At 36.5% G+C, this 14,085-nt stretch overlaps 1 protein-coding gene across 1 annotated transcript; it reads right to left on the reverse strand.

Annotated features, from left to right (window-relative positions):
- On the reverse strand, nt 1-13,302 carry ppef2a (protein phosphatase with EF-hand domain 2a). Its single transcript, XM_053610814.1, is given in 17 exon segments — nt 1-316; nt 480-567; nt 1,101-1,264; nt 2,702-2,808; nt 3,288-3,430; nt 4,296-4,498; nt 4,683-4,776; nt 5,619-5,798; nt 6,890-7,087; nt 7,633-7,669; nt 7,775-7,941; nt 8,174-8,220; nt 8,331-8,448; nt 8,565-8,740; nt 10,586-10,640; nt 10,808-10,935; nt 12,351-13,302. Coding segments are annotated over 17 exon segments (2,214 nt in total). The 5' UTR covers nt 12,403-13,302; the 3' UTR covers nt 1-59.
- Between the last annotated feature and the right edge of the window lie 783 nt (nt 13,303-14,085).

Genomic DNA, 14,085 nt, shown 5'->3' on the forward strand with positions numbered 1-14,085 from the left:
CAACCCACGCATTGAGCAGTCTGACTGTTATTAAAGCAAGTGTACACAACTGTTACCATCTATTGTGGTGTAAGAAGTGTGCCTTTTTCTTCTGTGGTCTGTTTTTTATCCTGAAGTAGGTCCTGTTCCTCTGGTCTGCGTATGTTCTTGTCTACTAAACGAAAAGACTCCATGAATTCATCAATGTCTATGCAGCCATCTTTGTTCATGTCTATGCTGACCACCAGTTCATTGATGGCTTCGCTGGAAATCTCCATTTTCAGATAGGCACTTAGCAGCTTCCACGTCTGACAGAAGTTTTCAAAAGAGATGAGGCCTGGAGAAAAACAACATGAAAAACAGACCAGCCATAAATGCAACCTACCTGGTTCGGTTTGCATTACAGCTCGCAAAGAATGATGACAAGTAGGGGCTGGACCATGATTTGGGAGATAAAGTGAACTGGGAGCTGGAAGACTAGAATGTGCTATCTATCATACCCGAGTTGTCTGTGTCCACTATTCTGAAGATGGTCTCCAGAGTGGAGCGGTGCCTGTAAAGAGTCTCCAGCAGCGTCTGCTCAATGTACTGTAAACACAAGAAGCAGGCCATTTTGTGGATAGTAAACATGGCACAGATCCTTTGACATCATATGTTTATGCATGCAAATAATTCATCAAATTAAAAGTGAATAGCTCATTCTTAGACAATCCAGATGTGTTTGGTCGTTCCATAGCTGTAAATGCAGTTAAAACAACTGGCTATCTTGGTATGTTGGTTCACTTGGTTTCCTTGAAAAAAGCCAGACAGAATTGCAAAAACTGCAAAACTACTGATATTCGTTGTGCGCCAAATTAGAGGGATCAATATCTTGACCTTTTCCTAAAAAAGACTGATGCATTTCTAGTTTCTAAGTATTTCAAATGAAATACTAAAATATTCTGAAATACTAAAATATACAGAAATACTCAGATATAAGGTGTTTTAAACCTGGCAGTCTTGTAAATGAAACCAGGCCAATCAGAGTCAGAAGGGGACTGCACTGGACTATGAAAGGGAAATCCAGGACTAGAACTGACATTTTTTGCTTTATCATTTCTTCATACTAAGCACTATTTTACCTCGCAGCTCGGTTCCTTTATAGAGAGATTACGGAACCAGTTGTGGTAATCCAACATGTCGTTGGTGGTGCTGGTGAGGAGCTGAGAGCGCAGCATTCTCCAGGGCAATTCCAGGTGTAGCACCTGTCCTACAGCACTACTCCAGTCATTCAGAGAGATGAGACCTGAGAGTGGACCAAGAGGAAAAGCTTTTGCTAGTCGTGTAATTATAATCAGGAGCTTATATGAGTATAATAGATGTAATAGTGCACACTGCATTTGTGGATTATACTCTTTTGTAATTCCACTGTTTGTAGGGTTTGGCACTGACTTATATCCTCTTATGAAACCTGGCAAGGTGAGTGGCACTGATATATTTAAAAGGAGCTAATTAAATTCTATTCAAAGAATAACAAGTTATTATATCATGGATGTGCTAATGTAGGCAGAAACGGTGTTTTTGGATCTGGACATGTTTAAAGCAGGTATATTTTATTCAAGCATGGGCAGGAGAGTTTACAATTTTACAGCAAAAAAAAAAAAATTAAAATTAAGAAAAGGGAGTTCCTTATATAGAAGCAAAAATTTGACTATGACATGTGGAATATCAACTTTACTATTCAAACTCAAGAATTTGACTCAAGATAACCTGCTTTTATTTGATACCTGGCAACAGACTCAAATGCAAAACAGATGCAAATGCCATATTGAGAATAAACTCCAGACCTTTAATAAACTATTTTATGCATGAACTAATATGTCATGGCACACAGCTGGCCAAGAAAGAACTAAGTATTAGATCTGACATGTATAAGACACAAAGCGACTCATTATTTTTATTTAAAATAGGAGATCATCACCATAGAGCAGAAATCAGCGAATATATTTTTTAAAAATCGTATAGCCGTCAAGGATAATTCAGCAGAGTTTTAAAGGAAAAGTCCACCCTGATCAATGAACATGTGATCCTCAGTGGTATCCAAAATTGATTCGGTAATGAACTTCTAAGTTGACTTTTCTAGTTTTGACATGTTGGTCTATTTTCACTTTGATTATCAGTTTCCTATATTACCCACAATGCCCTTCAACTGCCTTTTGATAGTGGCGCCAGTCAAATTTATCCCTCACTTTTTCTCTATCCAAGAGAGTCTGATGCAGCAGAGCTTTAGTCCGTTAGTCTGTCCAGCTCTCTCATGTCCTCATGTGTGTGCACTCTGTACAAACAGATCAGGTTCCAAAGCTTCAACTTTCAATTGATAATACTGGCAAGACTGTTGAGCTTGTCATCTCATAGACTGCTACATAGCTGAGCCAAGTCTCTGCTGTAACTCAGTGCAATAAACCAGTGCGTATACACAGAGTTAAAAGATAGAGAGGGTGCACTTGTGAATTTGTCTATTATACAATTTGTTCCATCATGGTGTTACCAATAGGGCGTCCAAAATGGAAAACAATAACCTATGCCAGTATGTGTAGAATAGACAGCTGGGTTGACTTTTCCCTTAAGTGCTTACTGGTCACCACACTTAAGCGACTTCACAGGACCTAAATGTTATCTTGTACAAAAACATGGATAAATACAGCATGCCTGCTGAGTCTGTGGTTTGTAAGAAGTACTGCACCTGTGTTCTTCTTATCATAATCCTGAAAGGCACTGATGAGATCTGACTTGTGTGCAAACAGTTGCTCTCTCAGAACTTTAAGAGCAGAGTGCTCTGTTCGTCTGATACTGAACAGAAAAGGAAATAGAACATAAGTGTTCAGTAAATACTGACATGCTGCCAAAGAAGCAGGATGGTCTTCCCTTCAAAACTCATTCCTAACTGCAACGAGCAAAATAGAAGCACTTTAAAAGGCACAAACCATTTTTACATCTCTACATGTAAACATTTGTCATTTTTACAGTACATTGTACAGCCTTAAAGGAAAAGCCAATAATGGTTGATTATCGCCATCTAGAGAGCAGACGTGGTAAAGCTAAACGATATTTTAGTTTTTACTGTAAAATGCAATTTCACTTACATTTATTCCATGCTTATATGAATTTAATTTAGCATGCATGTGCAGTAAATTAGGGAGAATTTTTAAACACAAACTCTAAAAACAGTGACATAACAAATCAGCGACTAAAATAAAAATGTATAAATGTTTGTTATACTGATTTGATATACTAGTGTAAAACAAAAGAGAAAAATCAGCTTTAATTACCTTTGTCCAAAGCTCATCTCTCGGGTCTTACTGTTGGTCTGGTACTGGATAAAGTAAGGCACTAGATCTGGACCTAACCTGACCAGAGCTCCCCTATTACTGCCCACCTCATAGTAGTTAGAGGCAGAAAAAATTGTGAGGACCTACAGACACAAATATGCCAACTATCATTCTTTACAATATCTAAAATGTATCCTGTATGTCAAATCAAGCACCTGATATCAAGAACATACAATTCAGTTTAATTCACTTGTATTTGTATCACACTTTTAACAATATACAATGTCAAAAGCAGCTTTCCAGCAGTCTGGATGTAGAGTTCGATCCCTAATAAGTAAGCCAAGGGTGACAGTGGCAAGGAAAATCTCCACGAGACAACATAAGGAAGAAACTTTGAGAGGAACTAGATTGAAAATTGAACCCATCCTCTTCTGGGTGAATCGTCATTCTTCCACAAGTGTATGCTATATAGTCAAACAGTGTGTTGAAAGGATGTTCATTACGTGCAGCATAGTCTTTATGGTTACAGCAGCAGTTGTTATTTACAAGTCTACAATATCCAGGTGAGATTATACACTGCAGCAAGAGTGAGACCTAAACTGCTTTGGGAAGTGCAAATCTTTAGGGTGTCCATGTGGGACCATAGCGTTCTGTATATACTGAAATATAGCCTACTGTTAAGACACAGGCATAGTAGTAAATGAAAAATTGGTGAAATAAAAGAATATTCTGGAATAATCCTTTATTTGTTAATCTGAAAATGCAAGAAAAATAATATAAGTATATAATAATTTTTAATTCATTCATTCATTCATACATTAGGGCTAACACAGGCTTTGAGCTTGTCCACTGCATCTGTTTTGAACTGCTACTGGATCAACACCACAGAGCAATTGATTGCGCTTGGAAGAGACATTAACTGCACTCTTCTGTGTACATGAGCACACACACTCAAAATTGGCATGCTTTGCTCTGACTGACCGGTTTAAAAGGTTTGGGTTTACTCACCTTGCGGTTGTGGCAGAACTCATATCCATCTTGCTTGCATTCGTGGGAGCGGATGATGAGCTGCAGGTTGTGTTTGTTTAAAAAGTCCTCAGTCACGTTGGGGCCCCAGTAACAACCCCCACCACGAACTTCATTTGGGATGCAGCCATCTTTAGACATGGGGTCACTCCAAAGCAAGTCCAGGATCTGATAATAATGCACAACTTAAATTAAGAAAAAAAAGTACTTCTCTTTTACCTAAACATATTACCTAAACCTAAAAAGTTTTCCATATCCCAAGTGGTGTTTATAAAGAGAGAACAATAAAGGGCCTAGAGCCCTTTATTGTGCGACACTAACATTGTGTGACACAATTTTAGGCTCTGAAAAGTTTCTATTGATGCTAACACATTGGTAAATGCTTGGTAAGATCTAAGTTAGACAAAAACTTCTTTCCAAACCTGTCCATTACTATATAAGTGTCAAATGCTGCACTCAAAACCTACATTAAAACAAGTATATGCACAATGTGAACACATATTCTATACTCTGGTGATTCTAGAAACCAGACCGAAATACATCACGCTTGTTATTCCTATTTAAAAACAGACTATATCCCAAATCTTAATTACAAATTTTATGCTGAAAATTATATGGTAAATAGAGAGACCAAATGGGATTCTTAATAAAATCTAGCTTCAAAAACTTAGGAACATGACACAAGCCATTTGATGAATTTGTGAATGATTGACCAAAACACTGACTCTGTCTTAGCTTTTCTGTGTTATGAAGTAACCTACACTATAAGGCCAAAAGTACTGTATGTGGACACCTGACCTTCACACCCATATGTGGTTCTTCCCCAGACTGTAGCTACAATGTTGGAAAACCATAATTGTCTAGAATGTCTTTATATGCTGTAGCATAAAGATTTCCTTTAACTGGAATCAAGAGGCCCAAACCTGTTCTAGCATGACAAGCCCCTGTGCACAAAGTGAGGTCTATGAAGACATGATTTGCCTAGGCTGATGTGGAAGAACTCGAGTGGCCTGCACAGAGCCTGACCTCAACCCCACTGAACACCTTGGGTATGTACTATAGTGCTGAATGATCCCCAGGCCTTCTTGCTGGACATCGGTGCCCGACCTCTTGTGCTCTTATGGTTGAATGGACACAAATTCCCAAAACCACAGTTAAACGACTTAGTGAAAAGTTTTACCAGAAGAGTGGAGGATGTTATAGAAGCAAAGCAGGAACAACTCATATTAATGACTATGGTTTGGAAATGGGATGTTCAATGATCAGGTATCCACATACTCTTGTCCTAAAAAAAAACTAATCTACCTCTTTCCACTCATTGGTAATGTTGTTAGGGGTGTTGGTGGATCCTTTGGCTGATTCAGATGATATGGACATGTTAAAGTGTCTATAGGGCATGCTGCTGCCAGGCTGGGCTAAGCTGGTCTGTCTTTGTTGAATCTTGAGCTCTTCCTCCATGGTCCGGGTCATGGTAGCTGAGAAATCCTGCAAAGAACGGCACTGGAAAGTCTCCCGGGTAGGTAAGGACCTGAAATAAGTGAGCGAGGCATGCCTTCTGCTCAAAATACTATGCTTAGAGTTCATCAATTCATCTTCCATTTCTGAGGCCAGTGAAGGCCGGATAGACACACTGCTCTTCTGCTTCGGAGCCCTCAGAGCAGATATATACTGGAGAAAAACAGAAAACCGACCAGATAATTAACTAAACAACCATTTCCAAAATATCACATTATTATAGAAGTTGGTATTATAAGCACCCAAGAACACTCATTATAATATACTGAAATTACCAGACTCGATATTGTTTAGTGTTCAGACTTGGTATTATTAATCAAAACATTGCACATGTGAACTTAAGGAAATACATGTGAGATGGAAATACATGAAAAGAAAATTCACACAATTAAATAAATAATGTGCAAAAAATCACGTGAACTTAAATGTGGAAAAAAAATATTGAAAATTTAGGGATATTTTTGTGCTATAATTGAAAACTTCACTTGAAACTGTGTAAAAATCATGTGTGGAAAACAAACGAATGGTTTGTAAGACATCACACGTGAAAATCAAACAGTTGTGTGGGGGGAAAAATCAACATGAAATCAAGAGAGTCACATATGGAAAAATTACGTGAAAATAAATTAACCATGTGCAAAACTCTCACATATAGATAAATGAATTGTGTAGAAATAAGTTCAAAAATAAATCAACTGTGTGGACAAAACTCACATAGAAATAAATGAGTCATGTAAAAAAAAAAAAAAATGAATCATGGGCAAAAATCATGTGTGAAAATAAATGAATCATTCGTGATTCATTATGTGAAAATGAATTTCAAAAATCACCTAAAAATATAAGATGAAAATGAAAATGTGAAACATAATATGTGGGGTGTCTAAAACCAACATTTTCACATTAGTATTCACATGTGATGCTGGTGTGACGTTTCTGTAAGGGTCTTCATAGGAGTAAGAGACCATACTGCACATTTGATTTCAGACATGGATTATTTAATTCACAACATTAACCCAATGACTTATTTCAGTTTACATTGTATTTTCTAAGTGTTAATTTGCCTCAAGTAGATGCTGATCTGTTTGTGTCTTTTTGTTTTTTGGACTCACTCTGTGTCTGTCCACTCGGGCCAGCAGTGCCAGGTCTGTACTGTCTGAGATCCCCCCATGGACGATCAGCACCTTCTGATCAATCACTGTTGCCAGGGGCAACCAGCTGAATATCTTCTGCAGCAGCTTTAGAATTCGTTTACCATGTATCTGGAACACATGAGAAATTGTCTTCATAACCAGATTACAGGCAAAATGATGATGGGCTAAAAATATTCCTCCTGAGGGTAATCTCAGGACCAGCGACAATGCCAAATAAGCTACAAACTGTACAGTGAAAAACAATTACATGTAAATAATCGTGTTATTAATAATGCTTTATAAATCATGTATTTTTAGCTATAAAATTCCCTTCCCTTTATCTAGATGTGTTTTTGTTTTTGTTTTTGTTTTTTACAAATAAGGTCTAGAAAGTAAAAATGTAATCAAGTAATGTAAAATAATAAAGTAATAATAATCACTATTAGTGCAGTCTGTTTTTGTTTATTGTTCACCATTGCTGAAAATAATCCTTTTTTTTATTATTATTATTTTTGCTTACTGCTCTTACCACCACTACAGAGAGCTGCTGGCAGTTTATTTTAGCTTTTTTTTTTGTTAACGAAGTGCATTGGGATCTCCTTCAACGTACTAACACAGCAAGGTAAACAATCTACCATGGGAGTCCATGAATACAAGTGTTTGGAAAGACTTACCTTGTATTTGCCCAAGACTTCCTTGGTGAACCCATACCTTAAAAAACAAAACAAAACACATAATTATATTGTTGCACCTACTGTCTATACAACAGAAAAAATAACATATTTTACATATTAGTGGCCATTATGAATAATATACCTCAGGTTTATTATGTGATCCTCATGATTTCCTCGATTAAGGTGAACCTCTCCAGGATAGACCAACAAGAAGGCAAATAAAATAAGCAGAATTTCAACTGAGTCCTTGCCTCGGTCCACAAAGTCGCCATTGAAAACATAAGGCTTCTCCAGCGACGGCATCCCATTCTACATATTGAGAAACATTACATAATGTTATAAATCATGTTTTTTTTTTAATTAAATACATACCCTATGACATGCCCTATTCAAATATGCAGGATATAAACAATGCATTATAAAATAATTATCCCTTTCCAGCACAGTTAGAGAAGTACACTGAAAAAAAAAACATTTTATGCTAAAAATCAAACAACACAGTTTGTGGGCTAAAGGTTTTCTCCTAGGACAATGTACTTACTTTGTAAAATATTAGAAGTAAGTCTTCTAACTGTCCATGTAAGTCCCCTAAGTTAAACATATTTTTTGGAAAAGATTTGTGAGATAAACCAAAACTATCTACAACATGCAATCTAAAGATAATATTTTAAAAAGGACAAAGGTACAGGTTTTCTCACCACATATTGTGATTTCTTTGCTATGGCAGGTAGAGATTCGGTTGATATTTGGCAGAACTCTGAGCAGCTTCCAGGTTTCAAGAAGAAGTTGGAGAACATACCGAGAGTGGAGCTGCTACTTTGCAAAAACAAATCGATATGCATTAAATGTAACTCGATGTAGTCTGTTTTGCAGTACATAATGAACGGTGAATGAAAAGTTTCACATTCAGTGTTGGAGTGTGTTTCACCTACTTGTTTGTTTCTAAAAGCCTCGATGAGATCGGCAGCTTGATTTGCGTCTAGCGGGAAGGTTAGCCTTGGGCCTGAATAGACTTCTGGAACGTCGATATTGGTGTATCTGAAGTATCTCTCCCAAGCCGCATCCTGACAGATTTCATTTTCTCTGAAGATGTGGGAGATCAACTTTCCTACATTGTGGAACATATTATTAACCCACAAGGCAAAGAGTGGGAATTAAAATTTAATAGAGAATATGTACTGTATATAACACAGAGAAACTTGAATGCAATCCATTGATGTAATATCATTTTTTTTTTTACATTATTCATATCTTAACACTACTTGATCATTACATGGACATATATGTAGGATTAGGTATCATTTATGTGATAATAAATGAACAAACTAATTATTTAGTCCTAAGGGTGTGCCAACTTTTGCACTCAGCTGTACATTCACTGAAAAAAGGGTTCATTTGGATTGTTTTTTAGCTCTTTAAAGGTCTCTATTTGTAACTTTTTTTGTTGTAAAACAATTAAAGGTTCTCTCAGAGGGACAAACCAAAGCTGTAAGATGGAACCTTCCTTCTTATATATATTTTCTTATATATAATCAATGTTGGGTAGGTTACTCAAAAAAGTAATCCACTACAGATTACTAATTACTACTTTAAAAGTGTAATTGATTACATTACTGATTACTACATGTAAAAAGTAATCATATAACTAATTACTTTACTTTCACGTTACTTTCAAAGCCTATCAAACCTACAAAAATACATTAAAAAGTGAAATTCATAGTTCTTTCAGTAATTTTAGTGAGCGTCAATGTATGACATGATCCGAAAAATATAGGTTTATCATAAAACGTGTCTCGGGTGTTGTCACTGATTGTAGAACTACCAGACGGATAAAATATAAAACTTCTAACTAGCCTAGTTTGCTGATGCTAGCCAAGGGGAGGCACAACTAAGCTTTCACTGTATGGGTTTAGCTGCTACAGTGCCATGCAAAGTACATTATCTTTCCTTATGCTCTGCTCATATCATGTTCACGTAAACTGGAACTCATATAGACATTTACACACCTTGTTTTCCTGATCAGCATCAGAGGATGTTACTGTTTCAGTTTACCCCTTTACTGGTTAATTTTATTTATTTATTTATTTATTTTTAAATCGGCGTATATCCAGAGTTTGGCAGAATTGAGAGACTGTCAGCCAATAAGACATGAGTATTTCCACATATTTTCCTGTAAACCCTATCTGATTAGTCTCGCATCCTTTCATTGAAGATATAAAATTACAGGCGGTCTTCTTTTACTGACGTTCAGTTACGTAGTGACAAACTGAAAACCAAGTAGAGAATTATTCAGGGCTAAAGAAAAAATCTTCAGGGCTACAGCAATGAATGCCCAGGCCGGGTTACGCCCCTGGCATCTGCGCAAAATGTGATTTATTTTAAAAATGCCTTTAACTTAATATTGATTTTTTAACAATAAATTTCTAATGCAAGTAACGTAATTTTATTGACATCAGTAACTGCAATCAAATTACATACATTTTAAATGTAATGCATTACATTACATTACATTATCAGAAAACGTCATTAGAATACAGTAACACATTATACCCAACTCTATATATAATATACAAGATATATGCATCATCATACACACACACGTTCATTCTTCCTCAGTAATTGTGCATAGGGTCACAGTGGATCCAGAGTCTATTATGGGAACACTGGGTATGAGGCATGAATACTCCATGGACACACACATTTACACACTTATTCAAATCTAGGGGCAATTTAGAATAGCCAGTCCATCTACATACTAGTTTTTGGGAGGTGGGAGGAAACCAGAGAACCCAGAGGAAACCCACATGAACGCAAGGGGTACTTGCAAAGAAAGACAGTAACCGAAGCTCAGGATCAAACTGGGGACCCTGGAGCTGTGGCATGGCAGTGCTTCCCACTATGCCACACACACACACACACACACACACACACACACACACAGAAGTGACCTTACGTTCATTGCTAGAGGGTGTGAAGTTGTCCATGAGGTAACCAAGAAAATTATACAACTAGGTAAAGAAGAATTAAAAATGAATGAGCAAACATCAAAACCCATTTTTTAATGCTTAAACTTAATATACGTACAATTTTAATACTATGGTTAGTCCATTAATTACTCCATGAACTAACACACTGACCTGGTGCATCAGTTCTACATGTGTGTGTTAGTTTTTACTTTGATTTGTTCCTGTTGCCCAGTGTATTCTATGGACTGGAAGATGTTCCAGGTGTATCTGCGCTTCATCTCCATGCGGGAAACATACTGACGATACCAGCGCTGGATCAAAACTGCAGCTCTGATTGCTTCACAGTAACAGAACAGAGAAGATCCAGAAAATGTTTTGAACTACATCCATACTACACTACCGCACATGTAGAATTCATAATTCATTACGATATTCACAAGAAAATGTTAAAACACTGTAATACACTGCAAAAAATGACATCTTAGCAAGTGGAAATACCTTGAATACAGTCAAATGTATCTAGTATTTCTTACTATACAATTACAGTCAACCAAAGATAAGATTATTAAACCTATTTTAAACCATTTGTACTCACTTCAAGCTTGAAATAGTCTCGTTCTATTGCCAGATAATTTTACTTATTTTAAGCATTTATTTCTAAAAAGAAGCAAGATCTGCCAGAAAAAAGAAACCTACAAGATTGAAATGAGTCATAATGTCAAGGAAATAGGTTTAATGATCTCAGATTTGGTTTAGTGTAATCTTATAATAAGAAATACTAGATGCATTTGATCATATTCAAGATATTTTCACTTGCTAAGATGATTTTTTTTTTTTTTTTTTGCAGTGTACCTTTAGATTTATTCTCCTCAATGTTGACTGTGTTAAGGTGGTAACTATCAGAAACATTGTAGGAGCATATCCCTTTTCTCTATTTGTGAGCAACTCAATACATTCAGTGGCGATTGATGCTGCTGTAACTAATACAGGTTCAGTGGAAGTGTGACTGTCTTCCCAAGATGCAACCTCCAGTACAACCTAATTTCACCTCTAGTGACATGTGTTTTATTCAGACATTGCTAGACTACAACCCTACACCTTGTAATCTGACTCAGACTGCAAACACAATATACTGGACAGCCAGACAGGGTTACAGGCCACGTCCTATTTTCTGAAGCATTAACTGAGCAAGGGAGCACAGCTAATGCTGAGAGATTTGTAGGTCACACTTTGGATTACAAATAGTAAATATTAAGGAAACAAAAGGGTCTATTATATATATTGGATACTTATATATTATTGGATACTTACTTATTGCTGCTACATGTGTGAGCATGAAGAAGTAGAAAAATAATCAAGGTATATCATTAGTTGGGACACATATAAACTACCAAAAACAAAATAATTCACTATTAAACTATGCATACCATTAAAAAACAAAAAAAGCAATCATACCACTATATTTAAATGGATGTAACATTATCATCTGTTCTACAAATCATCTGTTCTAATACATTAGGAGTATAGTATATTGTAAGAACCAGACATGCTACAGTACCTGACATCCTAACTGAGATGACATTGCCATCTATGGGAAGAAAAAGCATGGAAGCAAATCTGATATATGTGATATAATCAGTTGTTATACATTATACTATGCATAAATTTACAACTATAATCATATGTAGAAATAGAAAATGCCTGTACAGTCTCCTTTCTTTCCTCAGTTTGACAAATTGTCACTGAGATTACCTTTATCGTGTGCTTTATGGAATTCACTTCCTTTTGCGACCCCACAGCCCATGGTTTCTCCTAAGGAGAAGAAGAAGTTAGTGCCTGATAATAGAATAAAATATGTGGGGGAAAAAAATGATAGAGATCTGACTGGATTGGATGCTTGTTTTGAAGGCTTTGTGAGTTCACAGTGGAGTAAAAGGTCATGCTCTTAGTTGCAGTAAACAGATTCAGGTGACAGATTAAGCTCAGTTGGTGCTCTGACCAGCCTGATTGCCCTTAATCCTCCTTACAGCATCACACAGCCCTCAGCACACCACCAAAACAGAGGGAAAAACTTAAATGCAGTGTGAGCACATCTTGGGACTCAGTGAACCTTCTATTGTTACCACTTTCATCTAATTCAGTTAAGACAGGGGTTCCCAAACTTTTCCAGGGAAAGGCCCCCCAAATGACATTAAGATTTGACCGAGGCCCCCCTTTTGCAAGATTTCTTTAAAACACATTAAAACTACAGACTTCTGAATATATATCCCTTTTTTTTATTATTAATAATCACATCTTACATCTTTACATTACATTACATTAGGAATTGATTGTGAGTGTGTGGTTGTCTGAGAGTGAGAAAGAGAAAACATACTAGTGGGAGGGATGGACACACCAAATTGTTGAGGCCCCCGGGGCCCCCACTTTGAACACCACTGAGTTAAGAAACTCAGTGGGTGCTTTGGTGGAGCAATGTGACACAAAAAATCTGTTCTTACATCATATTATAAAGCAGAGTGCAAACCACAATGACTGAGTATTTCACAATTTGAAATGAGAAGGCTAATGAATCACCAATATTTCACGAGGACCCTCCCAAGGACCAGGTCTACTTTAAATTGTACATGATCGCGAATAATTTTAGACTTATTTTCAAACGGTAATATAATAACATTTTAAAAATAAACAAAAAGGCTAGAGAGAGGTTTTTAGTTTCCCCTGTTTTGTTGTAATGTATCATGGTTGTACTGGACACAATAATTGTCATGAAATGAAATGCGATTTTAAATAAATTCTAATAATTTGTATCCAATTTTACTACAGCTACAAGTTACAGACAATGAAGAAAAAGCAACAAAAAAAATCTAAATGTTGTGATAAAACAAGTCAAGCATGTAAAATCACAGATTGTGCATATCTTTTTCATTTGTTCTGTATCAATATTTCTGTCATTTATGTTTCTCAACAGTGGGTTTCATATGAAATTAACAATAGTGAGTGTTATCTATTAACTAATTGAAGCATCCATTAGAATAACTCACCTGGTGGTTGTGTTTTCTCACCAAGAAAAAAATCCAAAAGGCTTTATGATTACTCCCTAAACATGCCATGCAAAGCAATGGTTGTGGTTGTCTTTTCCAGTGGATCCTTGAGGTGGATAATGCGAAGTACACAGCACAAACTGAGCCGAGGCATGAACACATGAGGGTCGCTTGTCTATGGCACCCCCATTACTTCCATCAGTGACCCATGATCCTATGAAGACCTTGTTCAAGTAAAGCCTACTACAATACGACCATGGCTTCTGCTTCTTTCACAACTAGAGCAGTCTGCTTAACCAAGAAAACAAGCCCAAGAGGATTAGGTTAATAGCTTGATGAGACTACATTGACTTTATATAGAAAATGGCATTCTGTTAAAGGGCAGCCTTTGGCACTAGTACAGTCTTATGACACTATCTAGGTGAACAGAAAGTTGTACTATGAAT

Source organism: Ictalurus furcatus, chromosome 22 (assembly GCF_023375685.1).
Source record: "Ictalurus furcatus strain D&B chromosome 22, Billie_1.0, whole genome shotgun sequence".
NCBI lineage: Eukaryota > Metazoa > Chordata > Actinopteri > Siluriformes > Ictaluridae > Ictalurus > Ictalurus furcatus.